This window comes from Merops nubicus, unplaced genomic scaffold (genome assembly GCF_000691845.1).
Source record: "Merops nubicus isolate BGI_N331 unplaced genomic scaffold, ASM69184v1 scaffold5279, whole genome shotgun sequence".
Classification (NCBI taxonomy): domain Eukaryota; kingdom Metazoa; phylum Chordata; class Aves; order Coraciiformes; family Meropidae; genus Merops; species Merops nubicus.
Window position 1 is genome coordinate 18,729 of NW_008633001.1, and position 24,418 is coordinate 43,146.

At 38.3% G+C, this 24,418-nt stretch overlaps 1 protein-coding gene across 1 annotated transcript in view; it reads left to right on the plus strand.

Annotated features, from left to right (window-relative positions):
* Positions 1-2,439: 2,439 nt before the first annotated feature.
* LOC103780411 (dedicator of cytokinesis protein 9-like) overlaps positions 2,440-24,418 on the plus strand; it is a gene marked incomplete at its 3' end in the record, with an annotated part of 31,753 nt that continues 9,774 nt past the window's right edge. Inside the window, exons 1-5 of the mRNA XM_008948081.1 lie at positions 2,440-2,553; positions 10,807-10,923; positions 16,928-17,017; positions 18,669-18,751; positions 19,874-19,943. Of these exons, the coding sequence (XP_008946329.1) occupies positions 2,440-2,553; positions 10,807-10,923; positions 16,928-17,017; positions 18,669-18,751; positions 19,874-19,943 (474 nt within the window). The remainder of the gene's footprint in view (positions 2,554-10,806; positions 10,924-16,927; positions 17,018-18,668; positions 18,752-19,873; positions 19,944-24,418) is intronic.

Consider the following 24,418-nt stretch of genomic DNA (forward strand, 5'->3'; position numbering starts at 1 on the left):
AGAACAGAGAAAAATCCATGTCAAGCTAAATTTAGGGTGTCAGTTATATTGAAGCTAGCTAATTAACTGTGCAAAGAAGTAGAAAAGAATTGAAAATTGAATGAAGGTGGTGGCTTACTTTTCACAGCTGTCTGGTTGCTCCCGTGGTCAGTCTAAAATAGGGATTTGCTTCTCGGGGGAGTTGAGTTTTCTCTCTGATGTATTTTTACATGGTAAATACAGCTGCTGAGATTTGTGCACTTGGAGGTGGCAACTCATTAGTGTTAAAAAAGACACAAAGGGAAAACCGAAATACCCCTCTGAAAACCTGGAGCAAACCGCTCATCACAATTTACTTTTTTCAGGTGGAATTCAGCATACAATCAAATGCTAAAACTATTGGTTGGGGGAGCTGGCTTGGTCAAACCTTCAAAATTAGCAAAATTGTCAACTAGATTGCATACAAACACTGTGAAGCCTTGAATCTTGAGGCCAAGAGACACTTGTGAAAACTGTTTGCAAGACAAGAGGAGGTGCCTGACCAGTGTTTTGTGCTGTTAGCAAACCCCAAATCCTGTGGAAGCCAAAGGCAGCAAGTGCTGGCTGGCTGGAGAGCTGAGGTTCTCTCAAGTGACTTCAGTCAAAATGTGTGAAGATTTAGTTGCGTTGTTTTCTCAGTGGGTTTTTTCAGTTATCAGTGATGGACATCTACAATGTTGGAGGATTATGAGAAGGGAGGAATGAGCTGAGAGCATTAATAATGTGTAACATATTCAATATATTCATCAATGTCCTGGATGAGGGAACAGGGTGCACTGTCACCAGGTTTGCTGATGACACAAAACTGGGAGGAGTGGCTGACACACCAGAAGGCCGTGCTGCCATTCAGAGAGACCTAAACGGGCTGCAGAGTTGGGCAGGGAGAAATGTAATGAAATACAACAAGGGCAAGTGTAGAGTCTTGCATCTGGGAAAGGATAACCCCAGGTACCAGCATAGGTTGGGGACTGACCTGTTAGAGAGGAGCACGGGGAAAGGGACCTGGGGGTCCTGGTGGACAGCAGGATGTCCATGAGCCAGCAATGTGCCCTCGTGGCCAGGAAGGCCAGTGGCATCCTGGGGTGTATTAGAAGGGGTGGGGTTGGTAGGTCAAGAGGTTCTCCTCCTCCTCTACTCTGCCCTGGTGAGACCACACCTGGAATATTGTGTTCATTTCTGGGCCCCTCAGATCAAGGAGGACAGGAAACTGCTTGAGAGAGTCCAGCACAGAGCCACAAAGATGATTAGGGGAGTGGAGCATCTCCCTTATGATGCAAGGCTGGGGGAGCCGGGGCTCTTTGGCTTGGAGGAGACCGAGGGGTGACCTCATTAATGTCTATAAATATGTAAAGGGCGAGTGTCAGGAGGGTGGAGCCAGGCTCTTCTCTGCGATGGTCAAAGGTAGGACAAGGGGCAATGGGTGCAAAACCAAAGGAAAAACTTTTTCGCAGTGTGGGTGACAGAGCCCTGGAACAGGCTGCACAGAAGGGTTGTGCAGTCTCCTTCTCTGGAGACATTTAAAGCCTAGCTGGACATGTTTTCCTATGTGACCTGTTCTAGGTGGCTCTGCTCTGGCAGGGGCTTGGACTAGATGATCTTTCGAGGTCTCTTCCAACCCTTAACATTCTGTGATTCTGTAACTCTGTAAGAGAAGAGTGAGCTAGCTGGCTCAAGTGAGGAGCGAGGCTGAGGGAGACTGGTAGTTTACTGGAAGAGTTAAGTGCTTCACAACTGAAGGTATATAAAGATTTTAAAAATTTTTGAGTTAGTATTTTTGCAAAGTCTACAAGATTTTTACTGTGAAGAGAATTTGACATTATGGTAGATTTTTAATGTGGATTTAGCACTAAGATTAAAAAGTATCCCCACCCTACCCCTCAAAAAGAGCAACGTATCTGTCTGAGGCATTGGTACTGGACAATATACTTGCTTAGTGGCTGTTGGTTGATAGTACCTGAGTAAGTGATATTAAAAAAAAAAAAAGTAACACTGGCATTATTTTTTACTTCTAAAAAGGCCTAATTGTCAAAAAGTGGCTGATATTTACAATAAAAAGTATTAAAGCTTTGATTTGATGAGTGCTGTAAAAGACTTGGACTGTTTTACACGGTCGTTTTAGAAATGCACATTCTCTTTTGTGTTTGACTCATAATCGTAAGGCATTAAAATGGATCCACCTTTTTTTTTTATTTACTTTTTTTTTCCAGAGGAATACAGCCCGCGCAGGGGCTGGCCTTTGTCTGTCATGCATTCCCACCCTCACAGACGTAGCAAGCTGCAGCTGAGAAGTTAGGCTAGTTTGTACTTTCTGCTGCTTGTGCTGGGGAAAAAGTGACTGTTTTCACTGGATCACTGGCATGTTGTTTCCTCTGATGCCAAAAAGCACAGGGGTTTGCTGCTGTTTGTATTTACAGTCAAAGAATGCAGGCAAGAACAAACAGAAATCCTAAGAAAGAGCTTGTTATAGAGCCTCTGCAGCAGCGTAAGGATGCAGGTCCTTGTGAAGCAGAAGAGGAGAGTCCTGTGGTAGTGCTGGTAAGAATTGTTTAAACCAGCTGTCTCTTCCCTTTAATAGTTCCACTTCTGTCTGCCAGTGGAAAAATTGCTTAATCTGACACTGATGAGAAGTTCTAGCATTTTTACTTGTGAAGAAGGTGTGATGAAGATTGAGGTTTCATTCTCTGTGTGTTGTCTGCCTTCTTAATTAAATTTGCTTTGTCCTGGTTTACCAAATCTTTGGTTTCTGAGTGTGACTTTGGAATTCAGTTTCCGTATGAGCTGCTTTTCAGTGTGTGCTTTGTCCAACATAGCTGTACAGCTCTTTGAACCTACCAGGAAAACTACTTAGGATTTAAAATAAATTCTAGCACCTCTGTTTTTTTTTTTAACTGCCTAGCATGTCTTTCAGTTAAAACGTTTGAATGCTCTAAAGACTGTGTGCACAATGGTTAAATTTTATTCAAATGTTCTAAGAACTGTCTAAATTCAGGTGTTCTTCTGTTAAAGGGTCTGTTTTTCAGTGCCTTCAATGCACGTTATTTAGGAACATAAAGTTTTAAAGTAACTTCCAGTGAAGGAAAAGAGAATATTTATGCATGTGGGTGAAGCAATCAAATAACTTTTTTTTTTTTTTAATATATTGCTACACACTTAGTTCTGTTGGAATTTTAATAGTACAGCACGAGAACATAATAAGCAAGCTGTAATGAGTCCACCAACTCTCTCCAGGCAGGACAATAGACCTTTTCAAATAACAGAGGAGGCTTGTTAAACTAATAACTTATATATCAGTCAAAAGAAGTACTTTGATAATTCTTATTAAATTTCCAGTTTTACTTAGTAATATCTCATCCTTAATTGCTGAATTAAAAGATTACAGTCTTCTCTTTATTTGTCTGGCTGTAGTTGAAGTTGGTGGGAGCTGTGATACTTAAATTACAGAGTTGTGTGTCTCTTCTCCCTGCCCCCACCGCCACTCCCCCCTGATCTGAGCTTCATGCTACACATTTTAGAATTGAACTAAACCATGTAACTTTGTAACTTTATGGGAATTGTTACTGTATGTAACTGAAAGCTTACATGTGCGTTAGACAAATTTTCTTCTCCTTTACACTGTTTTCTTTGGTTTCGTTCCATTCAGCAAAGTTGTTAGTAAAACGTGGGATTTTTTTTGTATGGGTGTGTTCTGATTTCTGGTCCAGATTTTCATCAGTACAATATGAGCTAATCTTGTGTGTGCTTTCCTGCCTTTGGAATGTTTAACTTTATTTAGAACTGTTTTTATTCCCCCGTGACTACTCGGAGAGGATATTAGTGTTTCTGCAAATACTTACCCGTACTGCAGCTGATCAGCGAGCCTCTGGCTTACTCAAAAGTATAAAACATTACTGGCTTTACTTGTAACGACTTATGAACTATATCCTTATAATTTTCTTAATGTTCAGGGTTTAATATACCTCCAGTGTTTGCCCTCCTTTTTTTTTTTATCTTCAGATAAAATAGCTGCATTCAAAACAAAGGTGAATATTTCAAGGGAAGAGTATTTAGGTTCCACAGAGGTCACATAAAAAATGTCTTGGCTGTCATTCAGCTGCTATTTTTGGTCTTAATCTCTTACATATATAGACCAGCATATACATGGCATATAATTATAGATGGTGCGATATCGCTTTTTGCTTCTGCTTTTGTGTAGTTTATTGAGGAAAAACTAGATGAAATGGTGCAAGGACATTTTGCACTAAGTCTACTACCAGACATGAAGAAAAAGTACGACCCTGTGTTTCATTTAACGTCCACGTTTGTGTCCCTTTTTATTTCATTGGGTTGAAAAGCTGCAGTAGATGTTTACTGCCTTAGTGGGAGTAGGTACTTTCTCACTGGTACGGGGTGCATTAAGGTAGTAAGTGAGACTGATGATGTTGCTGGTTGGTGTAACAAAATGTAAACAGCAGAACTTTTTTTTCTGGATTAGAAAACTTAGAGTTATGTTAGATAGCAATCTTCAAAAACATTTGATATAGGAAGCTTCTGATTTATTCTAGTAGTGCACTCGGAGTTTTTTGAGCATTCTTTGTAAAGATCAGACAGCATTAGCTATCAGGGCTTCAAGGAAGCCACAAGTTTTTTGTGATATTCATTTTATTCTTTTAAATGTAGTTCACAGAGAATCTGCTGGAGTGTTGAGGTAACTGAGTTTTTATAACCTTAAGCATCCCTTGTGATACTGAAACAATGTTATTTGAGTGCTGTGCCTGAGTTAACTTTTCCTGGATGGGTGGGTAGGTTCACAAAAGGAGTCATCTGCTGTTTTTGGTGCCAGGATGTTAGTATGTGTGCTCTCTTGTTTTCCTATCATTTCAGTTAGATTGTGTCATGACTTTACTTTTGAGGTTAAGCAAGAAGAGCCCATAGAAAAAGTGTTTAGATTTTCCAGGTGGTGCCTTAGAACCTTACTTGGGATGAACTGCTGTTCTGCTAGCTGTTGTAGAAGTTCCCAAATTAGTACATGTGCTGTCCAGTTACATTTTGATAGTCAGAACTAGTAATCTGCTTTGATAAGCAGCTAAATTTCTGGGAAGTTATAACTTCTGGATGCCAGCTTGCTGCTTGGAAGCACACTGTCAGCATGAAAAGTAAGACACCAGAGCTCCTCTGTCCAGCAGAGCATTGCCCAAGTCTGATTCTAGGGTTAGATGTTTCTGTGCTGGTAAGAGAACTTCACAGGACACAGGGTGCTTACAGGGTGTCTGATGGCAAATCAAATCATTGAGGAGAACAGAATTAAACATCTGGAACTGCACCCTTATTAACAACCTGAGGTAAACACTGGCAGTACAGAAAGTCTTATCAAAATGTCTGAGCTCTGCAAAGTGGTGTTGTGTTTAAATGGACCTTGACCATCAATGAAATACTTCTTATAAATAAAAGCACAATGCTTTGAAATTTAGAAAGTGTTTGCCGAGTTTTGGAAACTACCTTTCTATTCTTTTGTGGGGCCCCTTATGACTTGGGTGAATAATAGGACAAGAGTTTTCAGGCTTTCAAGTTAAACTCGGCTGGGGGGGAAGAAGGGTTGGGTGCTGTGTGTAGTGGTTTTTTTTGGTTTGTTTTTTCTCCCAAAGAAACACTGTGCAAAAAAGCCTCTATAACTGTCTACTCTTCTATGGCTCACTTCATGTTTGCAGCCATGGCAAGCACTTCTCATCTGTAAGCATGGAAACAGTTTGACTTAGTGCATTTCATTGTTTCAGGTCCTAGAGACTGAAAAGTTTTGAATTTGTCAATGAGAGTATATTGTTGCTGAATATGTGCGGAGTAGCAGTTTTTTACATAAATGTATAGCAGCTTATTCCCTCCCAGCATTTACAAGACAATGTTAACTATACCTAAGAAGGGAGATAATGAGTAGTGTAATATTTAAGAAATACTCATAGATATGTCTAATTCTTTAAAATAGATTTTAAAGTTGATTCAAAAATAACCCAACCTGGGCAATGTTTTTTGGGTTTATTGTGGTTGTGGGACAGTAAGATACAGGGAGATGTTACCAATGTTTGGGATTAAGTGGTCTTACTATCTTTCTAAAGTGGCGTGCCTCAGGCCAACGTTGAGATATACATAACATCCTATATTCATCAATTTTTATGTTGTGTTGGCTGCTAGTGCTAGAAGCTCCATTCTCCTCTTTATGGGGACTTGTTAGTTTGTGTGTACTGTATAAGTTTTTATAAGGTAAATTATATTTTGGGGCATGAGGCTACCAGTACTCAGTGTGTCTAACCTGACCATCCTTTGTTTTGTGAGAAGACAAGAGGAAGATAATATTTGTCTCAATTTAAGCATAAAAGAAAAAAATTGTACTGTATTATTTTTTCTGTAATATATAATGAAGGCAATGATTGAACTCCTAACTTAAAATTCATTTTATCTGATGACTTTTGACACTGCTTGTCCAAATTACTGTGTGGGCGTCATGACTGCTGTTTTGAAATGCTTCTTATTTCTGAGGAATTTCCCTATCTATAATACACTGGCAAAACCCAAAGTGGTATGGCAGATAACTGGCTCTTTTATCTTCTTACAAGCACAGCATTGGCTAGCTTGAGTTCTGGACCCCATGAAGCTCTATGCTCTTAGCATTTCCTTAGATCATGGCAATAAAACTGTTGTTTGTTGCAAATTAATGGGAAAAGTTAAGCCTTAATTGAAAGATTGACTTTTAGTGCCTGTGAACTTGATTTTGCAGTTTTGACTGTGCTGAGTTTTATCTGTCAGCTGGTCCATAAATCATATTCAACAATACCATACCTACCCAGGATCTTTTCTTTTATATTACGTGAAATAATAGCCCGGAAAATCTTTTTTTCTGAAGAGCTTGAAAGAGAATCTGCTTCCTTGTGATGTTGTAGGTTTGGCTAAAGGCCAACGTCCCTGTGCTGTTTGTTTTCTTTTTTTCATATCTGGTTCAAACTGATAAAACATCCACTTCCTTTTGAATCTGACAGATGACTAAAAAAGAAATGAGCAACACTTTGGGGAAACCTGAGGAAGCAAATTCTTCATTAATTTTTATAGAAATTATATTTCTGCAACTGGGGTACCCTACTGATTAGATAGGAAGATGATGTGGTTTTCTGGTACCACTGACTCCCTCTGTGTACCATTGGCCTAGAGGAGAGGTGTACACTCAGGAACTGAGCTCCAGAGTGCTTTAGATGCCATAAAAGCTTCTCAGGAGGAAGGATTCTTTTCTAATCTTGTGTTTACAGCATATAAGCAAAACTCGGTGTCTTTTAAGGTTCTTCTAAAATCCATTCTGTGGTTGCAGTGGACCTGTTTTGTGACTATAGGAGACATGTATCTGCAATGAATTGGATGCTTTCTTGAAGTTGCAGTGTGTATGTATCTTTAGGTTTTGGATTAGCTGTGCTATAGAGGTGATGTTTTGTGTGTGCACACATAAAATAACTTTAGTCATTCTGTTTTTAAGAGTAATACTTCTCTTTGTTTTTTCCTGGTAAAATGAGAGGAGCCAGAGCTAGCTTTCTTCCAGGCTTCACCTATCACCTTCCCAAGAGACTTAACAGGAGGATGGATGTAGCTTTTCAGCACCAGGAGAAAAGGATGTAAATGCTGCTCATGTGCAGTGCCACATAAAAGTCCATTACCTGTTTCAGGTGACTGTTCTCCTTTGCTCCTAGTTAGTGGAGTTGGTACTGTGGTCTGCCTGCTTGCTGGTTCAGACAGTGGATGTCCTGATACATGAACTTCCTGACTCTGACCATGTATACGTTTCTTCTTTAAAAGGCATCCCAAATAGCTTTCTAAGCATCTTAAAATATGCGGCCTGAATAATTTAGTTTAAGGACATTTTAAAAATTGTGAGCTGCACTGAAGCTGAGCAGCAGAATTTAAAAATGTTTTTGCAACAGCTTTTAGTGAGGACAGAGTTTCATGTTCTGTTTAATCATCTGGATCTCCTGCATCTGAAAAGGTCCTGTCAGCTCCCATCTATTAGCACCAGTGGTGATGCAGCCACCTGATCAGCAGTTCAGAGAGCCAATCTGGCTGAAAGCTTTCTGACTGGGAGGAACCCTCTAAAGCCAGATCACCACCTAATCTGTCTCTGAATACGACTTTCGTTGCTGGTACTAGTGTGAGAAGGCTCAGGAATGTGCCACGAGAGTGTCCTAGTGTCAGTCCTCTTTTCAATTAATTTAAGCCAATTGTGAAGCTAAATCTTTAGCTAACAGAAGAGACTGATTGTGTGCAGAACTCAGGTGGTCTTTCCCTCCTACTTGTTTCTTAGACCTAGTTTAATTTGGAACATTTATTTGTTTCTCCCAAAGGTCAGTCATCCTGCCTCACACTCAAATCAACCTATTGCTGCAGCACATTGTGTGTCATTTCTCCTGACAGACTGCTCAGAAGGAGGAGTCATGTGGTAAAGGCAGACTTGACCAAGTGGAGAGTGACTTGGCCATAGCACTGCAGTAGTCTCTAAACCTTGTTTTAACTTAGAGTGTACTGTGCAAGAGCTCCAGCTCAGTGGTTGACAGGTGAGCACCTTGCTTGCCTGGGTAGTTAGAAAGAGACCTGTTATTGAGATTGAAGTGGGAGAAAGGTGAGCAAAAGGTGTCTTGCTTTCTGAATGATGTGTTGTCATTTGCAGAGCAGTAAAGTTTGATGGGCTCTTCATGCTACTGTCTCATGTGCTTAAGGAGGAGAATCTGTACTGGACAGTTACTGCCTTGGTGAAGAGTTGGAGAGAGTAGATGAACTTACTGGAGTTTCACTGGAATCAGAACTGGTTTTTACAATTTGCACAATGGGGCTACTCAGCCTGAAATCTTGTGAAGCTGTACTTTGGTAGAGCCTGTACCTACGGTGTGTGTCAAGTAGCTGGTTGAAGAAGGTGCATCTGGCCTTCTAGCATGCTAAGGAAGCCTGGAGCACACAGCAGTCTGGGATTTATGGCAGCAGTCTGAATGCTCAAGGCAAACTTAACAGGAAGTTTTCTTGTCACCAGAATATTTTCTAAAATTAGTACCTTAGAGAAAATATAAACTTTGCTTATGTTGTGCTTACGTGCTTCTCTTATGCTTTTTTGAGCTAAATGGTCCAACCACTTCAGCTGCAGATGGGTACATGAATATAAATTTCTACCTTTTCTGATGGCCACTGGTGTTAATACTTGGCTTTGTGATAAGCTGTGTTCAGGAACAAGAGGAAAATATGTAACAGCAGCTGTGGTTCAGGTGCTAAGCCCTCAAAATATTTTGGGGTACAATATATGGTGGACTGAACAACTGTCCTCCTCATCTGAGGAGAAAGATGACAAACTCAACATAATCATTTTCTGCTGTGGCTCCTAGCTGCATGGGTCTGTGCTGAGCACGTTGTTAGATAGCTTATGAACTTTTACTAAATCCTTCCAGTGTGATTGTAAATGGTAGATATTTGTGTTGACAAAGTTACATTTTGTTCATAATTTTTTCTAGATTTGTTTTCCAGATTTCGGTTTTTTTTTGCCTTTTAGCTGTTATGTTCTGTTATGTTCTTACATTTTTCTTAAAAGTAAAACTGCTGTGGAGTAGGAACTTTAAGTAACTTCAGTAACCTATGAAATGACCCTGGAAACTTTGGTACCTTTCTCTGACTAAAGCCTTCCTAATTCCTTGAAAAACAAATTTATTTGGTTCACTTCTGGATGAGAAAAACATGTAACATTTCTCAGGAATACTATCAATATGCAAATAATTAATAACAGTTAGTGCTAGACATAAAGATTTATTCTGCATAATACAGGTGGAATTTGAAAGGTTATTAATGTAAGTTAAGCAAAAATATATCTAAAACTTGTCTGATCACCTATAATAATGGCTATTGTTGTGTTTAGCATACCTTACTTTGATACCACTGATCTTAAAGTATCAATTGGAAAGTCCCTTGTAATTGCGGAGAAAAAGGTAATTTTGTCTGATACTATGATGCACAATTTTAATTGCAGAAAGTGCAAGCTAGGTTATAATTCCAGGTTTGCATTGGCTTGCACACTCCGAGGCAGTGCTGCCCCACTGAGAGCTCTCTAACCCTGCTTTGCCATCTGACCACTTCAGGGTGGGCTTGGCAGGGGGAAGGTTCTTCTCTGCCTGGTTGTGCACAGCCAGCTGCTGTGTCTTGACAGCAGGATAGGGTTTAAAAGTTGAATCAATCTGTGGTAACTGGTGAAAGCTACTCGTGCAATTCAGAGGAGGTAAATGGCCTGTGGGAATTTTGTAAGACCTGTAGAGAAGGAGGAGTGTCGATTAGCCCACCTCTATGGCATGCTACTACTGAATTATTGAATTAAAACAAAGATCAGTCTTAGTTTTGAATTAAGAATATTACAATCCCTGATAAACCCAGATCAGAGCTTTCTGGGCACTATCAAGCAAAGGTAACCACCAATATAAGACACTAGTCATTTCTTTATAATTCTTTTTTTCAAGGAAATTACATACATGATTATTCTGATAAACTCTGGCTTGGTGTGTTTTGTGAAATAGCTATTTCTTCCTTCTGAGGGAAATAGCACGCCTGTCTGTAATTATTAGTTGCAATTACCAGTTGCACTTATCCAGTTGATATAGTGTCACATAAATTCTGCATTTTGAATACGCTGTTTGATGTAGATGAAATCTCATTCTGCCAACTTTTCTAAGAGTAATTTCTTAAAGTGAGTCAACAATTGTAATTTTTCCTCAGTATTCCTGAATTTATTTGTTTTTTTTTTTTTTTTTTTTCTAGGCAAAACCAAAGGTCATAGAACCAATAGACTATGAAAATGTCATCGTTCAGAGGAAAACACAGATTTTGAATGATGCTTTACGTGAGATGCTACTGTTCCCTTATGATGACTTCCAGGTAATTTAGTTTTCCTGTCTTTTTTTTTTTTTTTTTTTTTTTTTTTTTTTTTTTTTTTTTTTTCGTATTTTTTTGGTGTGTGTTTTTTTTTTGTTTGTTGGTTTGGTTTTTTTTTTGTTTTGTTTTGTTTTTTTCCTTGGTAAGACCAATTTTTAGCAGTAGTAGTCAGGAAATGATAACTTTGCATATCTTTGTGTTTTAATTATCTTTAGCTAAAAAATAATAATAAAAAAGAAAACAACAACTTTGCCATGAGTCCCTTTACACTGCTTAATTACAACTGTCAGGTTGCAGAAGAAGAAATAGTACAATTTCTTAATCTCTTCAGATTCTAATGCCTAATTCTGCAACTCAGCAATTTTACTGCCTTTTGAAGTAGTTGATGAGTCATTTTTTTATATTTCCCCCCCTTTTTGATATAGGAAATCATGTGATGTTTGTTCAAAAAAAGCCTCTGCTTTTTGTGTTTTAATTCTTAAATTGGTCCCCCTGGCCCTCTTCTTAACAGTTAAGGTCATGAACTTGCTCCAGTGGAAGCTGTTACTTTCAGCTGTGTCTTACCAGGCAAAGCTGGGTTTTTCCAGAATATCCCCTGCATAACAGGGCTGTGACGTCATTAAGCCAGACTTAACCAAGATTTGTGATCATCTTGATATATTTCTATAAAATAACTGTGTTTATCTAAATAATTAGTTTAAATACACTTTTTTGAATATTGTTGTAGATCCAGTTAGGATAAGTCCCAAACAGACACTGGAGTTTAGTGTTGGAACCAGTGAGGAGAGTTTCTCACACACGCCCATACCTGCAGTCAAAATATCCACCTCTATTTCAAAAGTAAGCAGGCATCTGAACTGTCTGTAAATTAGTTACTTCTAGGGACTGTGTCACAGTTAAATACCTTAGAATTGCTCTGTAAAAACCTACCTCAAAAGCTGTGCACCTTATTCAACAAAGTAGTTGAAGCTAAGTTTGTTTATTGTGGGGAAAGCTGCTGATAGGTTGGTGTATTTCTACAGAAGGTTTATGAAGTCCCATAAACTGCATCTGTTGAGTCTAATGAATTCTCTCTGGCCTTTTAAAGTATTTACCTGAGTGTAGCTGGACTCTGTTCTTAATGTAGTCTGATTCTCACTGATTCTTAGATGAATAACTCTACTTGTAGCCTTCCCACTCTGAGCTAAAAAATTTTGGTTTTAGCAAGCCACAGGTATTTAGAGAGTAGTTTGGGCTTCTTGTGTTCTCAGCCACGTGTTAAAATTTAAAGGACTTCAGGGTGAGACATCTTACAAAAGGAAGTTGTAGTGTTTGTGACCATTATCTAATGATACTAGTGTTCGAATGCTAGAGCACTCATGATGTCCTACATCAGGTATTGGCTTTGGGACTGAAGAGCATGAGCAGGTTATAATACCACCCAGATCCCCTTCTACAGTGTGGCTCTTCAGTATTGCAGAGCAAGAGGAATCAAGGATACTTCTGCGGAGCATACTCCTATATAATTGACCAATTCACTTACTGGGGGTCATTCTAGTGAACAGCTCTGAATTATCAATGGAGAAGAAACAGATTTGTCAAGAATATCCTCAGGCATTGTCAGACCTGTCTGCAGTTCTTCACCTCAGACCTGCATGACCGAAGCTAGTACAGAGCTCTGTCTCATCCTTTAAAGGGGGTGGCTGAATTTTGTTCCCAAACTGTAATGCCTTTTTGCTATCTTTTGTTTGGATTCTGTGGTCCAGTTTTCAAAGAGGAGATCATTAAAGTGTTTGCTATATCAGAGGTTTTCTTTCAGGTAGTCACAGTTTTGGAATATGGTCAGATCTCTTGTTTCTTTGTACCTCAGCAGTGTAATATCTGAATCCATTTTCTGGATTTTCCCTGTATAGTCTTTGGCACGGTCTCATTTTATACTTGATTTATATGAAGACTGATTTGTACTATCAAACTTTATTATTATGCTATCAAACTTTTATTTCTGTCTAAGATTTGCTGGCATGAACTTTGTCCAAATATTTTTATTGTACACATGATTCTCCAACACTGCTTTGAGCTATCTAGCTTGTTTTCAGCAACTCAATGCATTTAAATCTGTCATTGAGTGTATTAAGAAACTGTTATAAATTCAGAGAACAGAAACGCCTTACGTGATTTTTTTTCAAGTTAAACCTTTTAACCCTACGCAGTTTTCTGTAATCACATGTAGAGTTCTGAAACCAGTAGTTTTCTTATGGTTGCCAATACAATTTGAATCATTTAAATCATAGAATTGTAGAATGGTTTGGGTTGGAAGGGGCCTTAAAGATGATCTAGTGCCAATCCCCCTGCCATGGGCAGGGAAACCTCCCACTAGACCAGGTTATTCAAAGCCCCATCTAACCTGGCCTTGAACACCTCCAGTGATGGAGCATCCACAGCTTCCCTGGGCAACCTGCTCCAGTGTCCCACCATCCTCATAGTGAAAAACTTCTTCCTCATTTCTAATCTAATTCTATGTCCTTCCAATTTGAAGACGTTAACCCCTCCTCATACTACAAGCTCTTGTAAAAAGTCTCTTCCCAGCTTTCTTGTAGGCCCCCTTCAGATACTAGAAGACCCCAGTAAGATCTCCCTGGAGCCTTCTCTTCTCCAGGCTGAACAACCTTAACTCTCAGACTGTCCTCATAGGAGAGGTGCTTCAGCCTTCTGATCATCTTTGTGGCCTTCCTCTGGGCCTGCTCCAACAGGTCCATGTCCTGCTTGTGCTGGGGGCTCCAGAGCTGGATGTTGTACTCCAGGTGGTGTCTCACAAAACCACCTCCCTGTATCTACTAGCCACAGTTTTTTTGATGCAGCCCAGGATATGGTTGTCTTTCTGGGCTCTACTCATGTTCTTGGCTCATGTTCAGCTTTTCATCAACCAGCATCCCCAGGTCTTTCTCCTCAAGACTGTTCTCAGTCCATACTCCGTCCAGCCTGTATTTGTTCTTGGGATTGCCCTGACCCAGCTGCAGGACCTTGCACTTGGCCTTGTTGAGCTTCATGAGGTTGACCTGGGCCCTTCCCTCCAGCTTGTTGACAGCACCACACAGCTTGGTGCTGTCCATAAAATCACTGAGGGTGCTCTCAATTCCACTCTGTGTCCTGACAAAGATGTTAAACAGCACTGGTCACAGTACCAATACCTGAGGAGCACCACTTGTTGATGGTCTCCACTTGAGCATTGAGCCATTGACTGCAGCTCCTTGAGTGCAGCCATCCAGCCAATTCCTTATGCACTGAGTGAAGCCATTCTGCTTCACATGTGGTTTCTCTTAATTCCTTTTTCCTAATTTGTTGTGGGCACATAGTGTGTGGGGAGCTCTTGGTAAGCCTCTGCTCAAATGTTTGATACTGCCCTCATCCCCCATTCCCCACAAGATGAATTTACAAGAGTGAGCTAGGGTATTTTGAATTACCTGTATAGACATTTAGAACAGTTTATAGGTGGGAACTCCTACCATTGTCTAAAAACCTGCTCAAGCCATTTCCTCTTAGAGCATTCAGTTCTTTACAGGAGTTTTTCTTTGTGCTTCGGGTAAACTGATTACAATCTACAAAACACTTGCCTAAAAAGGAAGCCAAGCCCTGTTCGTTTATAGAGACATTAAGAGTAAGGCTGTTTTGTTACCAGCACGGCCCTAAAGCTAGCACTTCAAATGGTACAGAAAATATTTACTTCTCAGCACTAGATAGCACTTCTACAGTTTTCAGTTAGGAGTAGTTTCAAAGAGGCAAACTGACATCACTGTTAAATATGTGCTAAAGTTGAAATTACTTTGGGAGAAATTTGAGACAAATGCTTGTGCTTAATTTGGATAACTTTTTTTTTTTTTCAGGTAATGCAGTTAGATAACTGAAAAGTAATCAGATGGGGTGTTTATATAATTGCTTGCAGGAATTTAGAGGCAAGATTTTTGTAACAAATGTTTCAATGTCTTATTCTGTAGTCATTCATGGTCAGTGCTGTGTTCAGTTTGTAACTTGCCACTTCAGAGAAGCTAGATATTAAAGGAGAGCTGGTATGAACTGTTAGTCCATATCAGAAAAGAAAGGCTGCACAGCAACTGGCTTCTTTGGACCACCTAAAGCTTTCTTTTATTTTCTTTTCTTTCCTGCTTTTCTGGCCTTTTCTTTCCTCCTTGTCTTTTCTTTACTTCTTTTTCCTCCTTCCTGTTTCCTCCCTCATTTTCCTTTTTTTTTCCCTTTTCCTGATGAAAGTTATTTTCCTACTGAGGGAAAGGAAGAAAACCCACTAAGTCACCTACTTGTGTTCAGCTGTGACTCTTCTCCAAATATGCTGTCAGAGGTAGCTCTGAGCTCAAACCACTACCAAAGAAATATTTGAGCAAGGATGGAACAGAAAATGCTCAGCTCTGGGAAATCTTATAAAGGTTGAAGGATCGTTCTTCATCTAGCTGATCTAATTACATGGATCTTTCCAGATTTCCACTTAGCTGCATTTGCCATCATCCTGAACTTGGTTACCTGGAGTTATGAGTCTTGTTTTCTCTCATTTTATGTGCTTGGTAGCAGCTCACTTACTTTTAGTAAAGTATGATTTTTGTCCTGCTTTGTGGTGATCTTCAAATCTAAATTAGTAGGCTTATAATTTTTTTCTTTCTTTTGTGTTTCTGTGTTTTTCTTAATGATCTTATATCCAAATAATGGCATGCTTTTCTATAGTTTACAAAAGAGCTCTTTATCAGTAACTTTCTCCCACATACTGGGTCATTTTTCAATTGAATTTTTCAAATTTTGTTTTTTACCACTTCAAGATAGTTGCTTTTTCACAAGCTCTGTTTTCTGCACTGAATTTACTAATCAGGTTATTCCCTTACTTATTCTCATCAGGTTTTTAGGGGCAGTCATGTTCTGTTTGGAGAGCCTCTTTATTGTAGCAACACTGAGTTTACTTTAATTCTTCATGACTGGACTGTCTAAACCTACAATACCTTTGTGCTTTTTAATCTGTTCATTTCTAGCTGTTTTTTTTTGTCATCGCTAGGTTTTCATTCTGGCACCATGTAGTATGTTTAAGATGATAGAACCCCTTCCCACCACCCATTGGAACATCTATTAATGTTCTTGCTACTCTCAACTACAATGCTGTCAGTCATTCAAGGCTGTACTCTTCTAGACTCTTGCCAAGAAGAAAGAGTCTTCTCTGTCATAGCCTTATATCTACTGGGTACTCTTGTATCCAATTTTGTGTCTCTTCATAGCTTTCTATAATTATTCCAACTCACCTGAATTTCAGTAACTTATTCAATAATGAAATGGCTTCATAAGTAAATAGCCTTGGTTTAAAAAAGACTACCTTCATGGGTAGTATGAAAAGCATATGCTAAGTAACTGCAAAATTGGTGATTAGCTGCATATTAGGTGAATTATTAAAAGAATTCTTATCCCAAAAGTATGCTAGTGATTGCTTTGCAATAAGACAGCTTGTGTCTAAATGCTTTTATTTCAAAGTACGTAAATTCTGAGTACTAGCACCCTTCTTCTAGGAAATATTTATCCCAATACAGGGTAAGTATGCTTGTAGCAAGTACAATGTTGGTACATTCCAACCCAAATGAAATATGCCATTACAAAGCTATCCCACTGCTATTTTGCAGGAATTCTGAGAATTAGTTTTTATCTGTACTAATAATGCTACCTTAACATCTGTCTTCAAAATACTGGCGTTACAGTGTCATGGTGGAATCATTTTTACTAGCATTTTCTTGCCTGTGTTAATAGAACAGAAGCAAATGCTTTTCAGTGGCATCTCTCTCTCCATGATTACAGCTTTGCCCTTGCTGTGGAAGAACACATTGCTAATCTTCAAATGAAAGCAAGTTCTCATTAATTGACTCTTCTGAAACATTCACCAGATGTTTTCTCCTGAGCTTCCATCTTAGTGATGGTGATGCAGCTGAGTGTTACCATAATGTATCATCTTTAATTGCAAGTTTGATTAATTGTGTTTGTTGTTTATCAGACAGCGTTACTGAAGCGGCAGAGTCGATACATTCGTTCAACAGTTCCTGAAAATGCAGAGAAGGAAGCACAAAGCTTGTTTGTAACTGAGGTAATACTGGATTTGCATGTGGCTGGCTGTAGCTGAACTGTTTTTCTTCTGCTTTGTTTACCATTTAAAAAACAGGGACAAAAGCCCTGAAAATAATATTAAATATTATTGCCAATTATTTGTCAGGGGTTTCAAGGAAAAATTTCCAGGAAAGCATAGTATTTTTCGCCATTGGTGGCTGGAAATGGAGGATTATAAGACAACTTTGAATTATTTTCTTTGTGCAATTGGCTTTTGCAGATGCTTCTCCCCCACCTTCTTCATGCTTTTGGCTTTCCCAGATGAACACATGTGATTTTTACACATAATATTGGGAGCAATAGTGAATCTGGAGTAAGTTGTTGTGACTTGGTTTTCCTGATAAAGTGCTTCACATCAGTTGTTCTTAGTTTGTTCATAAAAATCTTGTATAGTTTGTTGCAAGAGACGTTCATAACTATAACACTTGTAGAGGCCAAAATTCATTATGACTGCTCAATTCGTATGCTATATGTAGAAGAAACATCCTCAAACCTAAAGTTTCTCATAACTACTTTCTTCTGTTAGCATTCCCTTCGATCTGACTGTGATGTTGCATTTTATTTAGTGTCCTGTTGAAGCCCTTTAGAATGAAAGGTTTACAGGTTTTGTGTCTTGTATATTATCTACTGGTTTTCTACTGGTATACTTTAAGCGGATATTTGTACATCTGAAACAAGTAAATGTCCTGCAATTCCAAGGAAAACAAATGAGCTCCAAACAGCTGGATCTACCTGAAAGTGATTTATCAACAGTGACGCATACCCTTAATATATAACCTAAATAGTTTTAACATAAATTTGAAGAAGGTAGCAAGGAAGGAGAAGTGTTATAGGTAACTCGAGAATTTTAATGAGTTTCTGCAGAAATAATTGCTTGGCAAATATTAAATTTCTATTCTAAAATACAAAGAAAATATTTTTGAATTATTAGATGCTGTGTTTGTGTATATGCAAGTCTATTCATGTAACATATAAAATTTTATATTGGATAGTTTCTGGCAATAGATTTTGTCAGTTTTATGTTACTTTGGTCAAAGCCAAGATAAATTGGTACTGTTGTGATGTAGCAATATGGGTGGAGTAAAATGGTATTTCCTGTGATCTAGACCACAGCTTAATGACATAATTGCTTTTTAGCAGCTGTAAGCATGTATTTTAAACATTAATTGTGCTAGAGGTATAAATATAAGGAAAAAATAGTTCTAGTTTCTTAGTTTTTGTATCTGGTAAGTGCAAAACTGAATATTCTATTCTATAATGCATCTATTTTAATTCTGAGTTTTTCTAAAGGCTCGGTCATTTTCAGCTGCAGGGAAATGCTGCTTTAATTTTTTCAGACAACTGAACGTGGTTAATCCAGATGCTGAGTGTGTTCATATTTTATGGTTTTATAAGATACACTTCTAGCAGTTGATAATGTCATATTGAAACTCATCACTTGTTGCAAAAAGCTGTATTACACTAGATTGTATTGCAAAAGAAGGGAAGTGTACAGAATTCTCAGAGATCAGCAGGTAATCATAGTAGTGGGTGAACAGCCAAGTCTTGAAAGGTTTCTTTTGTGTGTCTGTCTAGGGAACGCTGTTAATCCTCTTCCAATTAATACTGATATTTGTTTTTTCTTAAAACAGTGCATTAAAACCTACAACTCAGACTGGCATGTTGTTAACTATAGATATGAAGATTACTCGGGAGACTTTCGACAGCTTCCAAAGTAAGTATGTTATCTAGTGGTATAATAAAGATTTTGAATTTGTGAAGGAAATCTAACAGGATTTAATATAAATGTATTACAGAAACCTATTAATACATGCAATACGTAAGTTGAAATATGTTATATCAATGTTTAATAGTCAGTAGACATGGTCAGGATTTTTGGAATGGGCATTTATATTGGTGAACTTGAAGGTGCAAATTCTTGTTAAACCATTTTCTGGAAAGATAGTGTTTTAACAATGCCTTATTAAGAGGCAGATCAAAACAAGAAATGGTATCACCAACAATGTGAATAGAAGTATTGTAACTAAAACAGGCAAATGTTTAGATGAAACTAAAATGGTGATATCCTGTTTTTGTAGCTTCAAAGGTAGCTTTTGCAAATCTCTTTAGTAGTTTAGGGAATCAAACCTAACTGAGATGTTTAGAGCAAATGTTTGAACTCGTGCAGATTTTGACAAGATAATTCAAAGTAAAAGCCTAGTCCACATCTCTTACAGACTTTCTAAACCATCTGCTAGAGAAATCTTTTCTGACTTTTCCAGAATTTTATAGGGAGAGTATAGAAATTAGACCCTTAACTTAAAATATCTGAGAGTGTCTGAATATCCCTGAATCCCATAGCTCTGGAAGATCTATGTCTTTCCTACGTACTCTTCTGCATCTATCAGTTAAGAAATAGCTTGCTTTGCCTGTGGAAAGTTCTGATATACTCACAGGTTTTGTAAAAGTCAATATCTGGTTTTTACTTGCCCTGAACATGAATGGAAACCACACTAGTCAAGAGGATTTTAAATAAACACATTGTCCTAAAAGGAGACAATGGCTAGAGGTATGAATTCTTGCTCCTGAGGTGTTTGGAATGCAGTGAATGAGAGGGCGTTTGGTTCTCTCCAGTTAGACATAAGGACAGTGACAAGCAGAAAAAAAGACTGTGCCTAGATGTGCAAATTGGAAAAATTGCTAAGAAATACATTTAATAAAAAATACGTTCTTTTATTCAGTTATTCTTATGCTTTTTTCCTCTTCAGTTAGGAAAATAACATCTTTATTTTTGCAGCTATAAAATATGTAACTAATCACAAAAATTCTAGTATTATAGAAGCTTTTTCTTTCTTAGTAAAGGGGCAAAACCCGAGAAGCTTCCAGTTCACTTATATGAAGTGGATGAAGAAGCAGATAAAGATGAGGTGAGATGATAGCAATTCCTTACTTCCTATTACTTTCAGTAAAGAATACTGGGTAAGAAGAGGTTACAAGTTAAGTGTTGATGTCAGTAAATGAAGAATAGCTTGAACAGCTTTATTGGAAAAAAATGTTACTTCACCTATCTGCATTCAAATACCCTTGTACTTCTGAGAGCTGTCATGCGAGTACAAGTTTTGACACATGGTGAAATTGAAGTTTTAATACTTGGTGTCATGTAATTCTTCAGCTTTCATAAAATCTGTCTTGTTTTACACCTTTCCATATATATATATGGGCATACAGAGGGAAATATTTTGTGCAGTTTAATCACAAAGTTGAGCAAAATCGTCGGTGAGTCTGTTCCAATATGACAACACAAACAAGCATGCTTGACAGTATAGCATACAATGTGACATAAAATAAGTTTGTCACAAATTTGAGCATAAGATAAGACCTGGACATCTATCATGGAAACAAAAGCTAAACAAATTGATGAAAGAAAATGCATTTTCTTTTTGTCGTTGGCATAGGGAAACCAAAGACACCTACAGCCTCAAGCAGTTGTCAAGTATATTTCAAATGCCAAGTACTTCTTTCAGTAATTGCTTCTGTTATTTGTGTGATTTGTTTAATTTTTACCACACCCTGTTTCAAAACAGTGTTTACATGGCAATGTTTTCTTTTCTTACAAGTACTTGAACTCTTGCATCATCAAAAAGAATTAAAATAAAAGGCCTTTTTTTTTTTTTTTTTTACTCTTTTACAATCACTTTGCTTCTAAATTCCTTGTTTTATATTCAGAACCCCTGCATATGAAATAAAAGTACTTCCTTACAAGTTTTCCTGATTAAACAGGAAAAAATAGTCCAGGGAGTGCATCTGAATAGGTAGATCCCAAAATACATGCTGACTCTCCAGTGCTGCTATTAATCTATGCTGTGATAATTGGACAAATATGCATCTGTATCTAAATCTTCCTATTTGTAAGGTGGAAATAATGTTTTCCATTATACTGAAATTAAGAAGACTTGGCATTATTTACTGTGATGATATTTCTGACAAGAGGAGTTAAACATGAAAAAAAGTTAAATGAAGCTATCATTGACTGTGATAGTTACAAGGGAAAATAATTATGGCTAGAGTTAAACACTGAAAACCATAGCTTGGCTATTGTCAGGAGTTATGGTTTTTTTGCCAGGAGGTATAAGTGGGAAGGACCTCCTGTTTCCTTGTGCCCAGATTCCTATTCCAGCAGGCAAGAACATTGTATCTCTTTCGGAGGTACAGTCACTGGAGAACAAATCTGTTACTCTGAGGAACTGAAAGTCTAAACACCAGAAGAAAGCAAGCTAGAAATGGGAGCTTGATGGGAGTGGGGTAGGGCACCATAAATTCTTTCTTCAAGGGAAGAATTAGTACAAGAGGTTTTTTCTTTTAAACATTAATGTCTTTGTATGCCAAAAAACATGTATAGAATTGTTCTGGTTAGAAGAGACCTTCAAAATCAAGTCCAACCATTAACCTGGCACTGCCAGGTCACCACTAAACTGTGTCCTTAAGTGCCACATCTATGGGTCTTTTAAATACGTCCAGGGATGGTGACTCTGGCACTTCCCTGGGCAGCCTCTTTCAGGGCTTTACAGCCCTTGCAGGGAAGAAAGTTTTCCTAATATCCAACCTAGCCCTCTTGTGGTTGTCCTCTTTTCCCATCACTTGTTATTTGTGAGAAGAGACCAACCCCCACCTTACTACAACCTCTTTTAAGGGAGTTGTAGAGAGTGAGGTCTCCCCTGAGCCTCCTTTTCTTCAGGCTCAACAACCCCAGTTCCCTCAGCCACTCCTAAGACTTGTTCTCTAGACCCTTCACTGCTTTTGTTGCCCTTCTTTGGACCTGCCCCAGCACCTCAGTGTCCCTGTGGTGAGAAGCCCAGTACTGAACACAGTACTCGAGGTGTGGCCTCACCAGCGCTGGGTGCAGGGGTGTGATCACTCCCCCAGTCCTGCTGGCCACGCCATTTCTGATACAAGCCATGGTGCTACTGGCCTTCTTGGTCTCCTGGCCACACTGCTGGCTCATGTTCAGCTGCTGCTGAGCCCCCCGGTCCTTTTCTGCTGGGAGAGCTTTCCAGCCACTCTTCTGCAAGCCTGTAGCATTGCATGGGGCTGTTGTGGCATAGATGCAAAGCTTAGATTAAAATTTGCTTTTCTTTTGTTTCACGGTTGTTTGTTGTGGTGTGTTTTTTTGTTTTTTTTTTTTTTTAAGAGAATACTAGAAAATAAAGTGCTGCAAGTGATAGAATTTGGAAGAAAACCAGATAAAGATTAGTTTAATCTTGCATCATTAGAAAGGAGAGAATTACCTTTCCAAAACTAATTTGGTCTATCAGACAATCAGGTTGACGTTTCTAAGTGGAATTTTTAGATCAGCCTGGGGTGTGGGGTTAAGATAAGGAATTGTTGTTGTTGAAACATTGTTGTTGAAATAAATTTTGGAGCTGAGTTTGTGGGAAAGATCATTTTAAAAAAAAAGTGAAGCACAGTGTGCAGCAGTAATAATAAAAGTGAGGAAATTAACTTGCCAGTTGGAAACAGGAAGTACATTTCCAGTGTAAAAGCCATGTGTTAACAACTGAGTTCTGGGTTCCTTTGTATTGACAGGTGGTAAGCTGGAAAGATTCAGTAGCTTTTTGTCTCTGGAGCCAGGAATTCTGTCTGACAGAAAGAAGCACTTTAACTAGAGAGGACCAAATGACAGTTTTATTGCAGGAAACATCATGCAGTTCAACACGTTTGGGAAATGGTGCACATCAGAGAGACTTTGATTTGGAAAAAAAGCGTCTTAATTAAGAGTCTCATCTTAAACTTGTATAGGTGGTTTTAAACCATCCTTTCCTTGGGTATAACTTCCACCTGTGGGGAATCACAGTCAGAAACCTACTTTTTTAAGTTGTTGTCTCTGTAGCTTGATTGCTGTTCAGAAAAAATGGTTGTCTAAAAAATAGAACAGGAGTGGAGGCTAATGACATGAAAATATGAAGTAGACTGTATTGCTCAGACAGTGAGACTCATTGGGGCATATGAAAAGTCACAGAGTATTTCTGATCTGTGCTCCTGGGGGGCTATTTCAGGTGCTCTGATAGTTGATGACCGTGTCATCCTTAGTGGACCTAACTTCCACAGTATCAAGCTGACTAGAATTTTTGAAGGAACAGGCTGATCTATCTTTGGTCTTCTGTTTGTTTGCAGTTTTTTGAAGTTCACATGTGCATATGAATATGCAAGCTAAACAGACTAAATAAGCTGTAGAAAAATTACTTAGTAACTTTTTACAAAATATTTCTTGATTTAATTCCAGAAAGTAATTAAAATTATTCCAAGATTTGGTTTTAATATTCACTTGTGGCACTAATGATTACCTATGGGAGACAGAGTCACTTTTTTGTTGCATATTAATAGCTGAGAAAGGGAATTAGAAGAAGTAGTTGAGGCACTTGAGGAAGTTTTTTGTGGTTTTGCTTTCAGCTGGATGATCAGCTGATTTTGAATGTTTGGATAATAAATTAACAGGATTATTTCACTTCTAGATGGCTGAAAATCTTCGTATAGGTCTAGTTCATTAATGGCTTCTTTTTTTGGTCAAAATGAGTTGTATCAACTGGAAATAGTGGTGAAGTCAGCTTGATACTGAGCTAAAACATTACTTGAACTGGTGATTTAATATTTATTCTATGGCAGTTCTAAATCTGTCATTTTGATTGGTGTTGGTAATAGGGTACTTCTTTTTGGTATTTGTTAACGTCCACTGGGTTTTGATGTAGTTAGTAAGTTCCACCAGCTGCAGATGGAAGTGGCATACAGGCAGTGGGTGGTGGTGCATGATGCATGCATTGCATCTGCTGTTTGTGAACTTGCCATTACTGCCAAGTTTGGTCCTGTTCTCTTTAGCAAGCTTTGATTCTGATCTGTGAAAGGACAGGTCTAATTCAAGACTCGAAGACTTAGTTCTCTGTAAATTCTGAAGTAATGTCTTTGAAGTAATAAACATAAAGTAAAAATGGTTTGAGAAATCTCAACAGAAGTTTTGGACAAGCACAAGTTTACGTTGTTCTTGGTAGTAGAAACTGGTAAAAATTCTTCCACTGGAAGATGAGAATATATGAAAAAACTTACAGCATAAATGTAAGGAAATGTTTTGAGTTTTCAGTTTTCCCTCTTTCCCCTGTTTCAATGAGATATATCTTGGCTAATGTTTAAGCTGTCTAGAAGTTGGATCATCCTGCTGGGCATAGAGAAAGTCTATATAGGTGACCAGGTCACCTATTAAAAGGTAGATGAAATCAATCTTATCCCTGATCTTTAAATAAAATAATTGCAATTAGAAAGCTATAGAATTTCAGCAGGGACTTGCTGTACATTGTTATCATTATGTAATATGCATAGCTTTTCCATCTTTTAAAAACTACTTCTGAAATTTTCA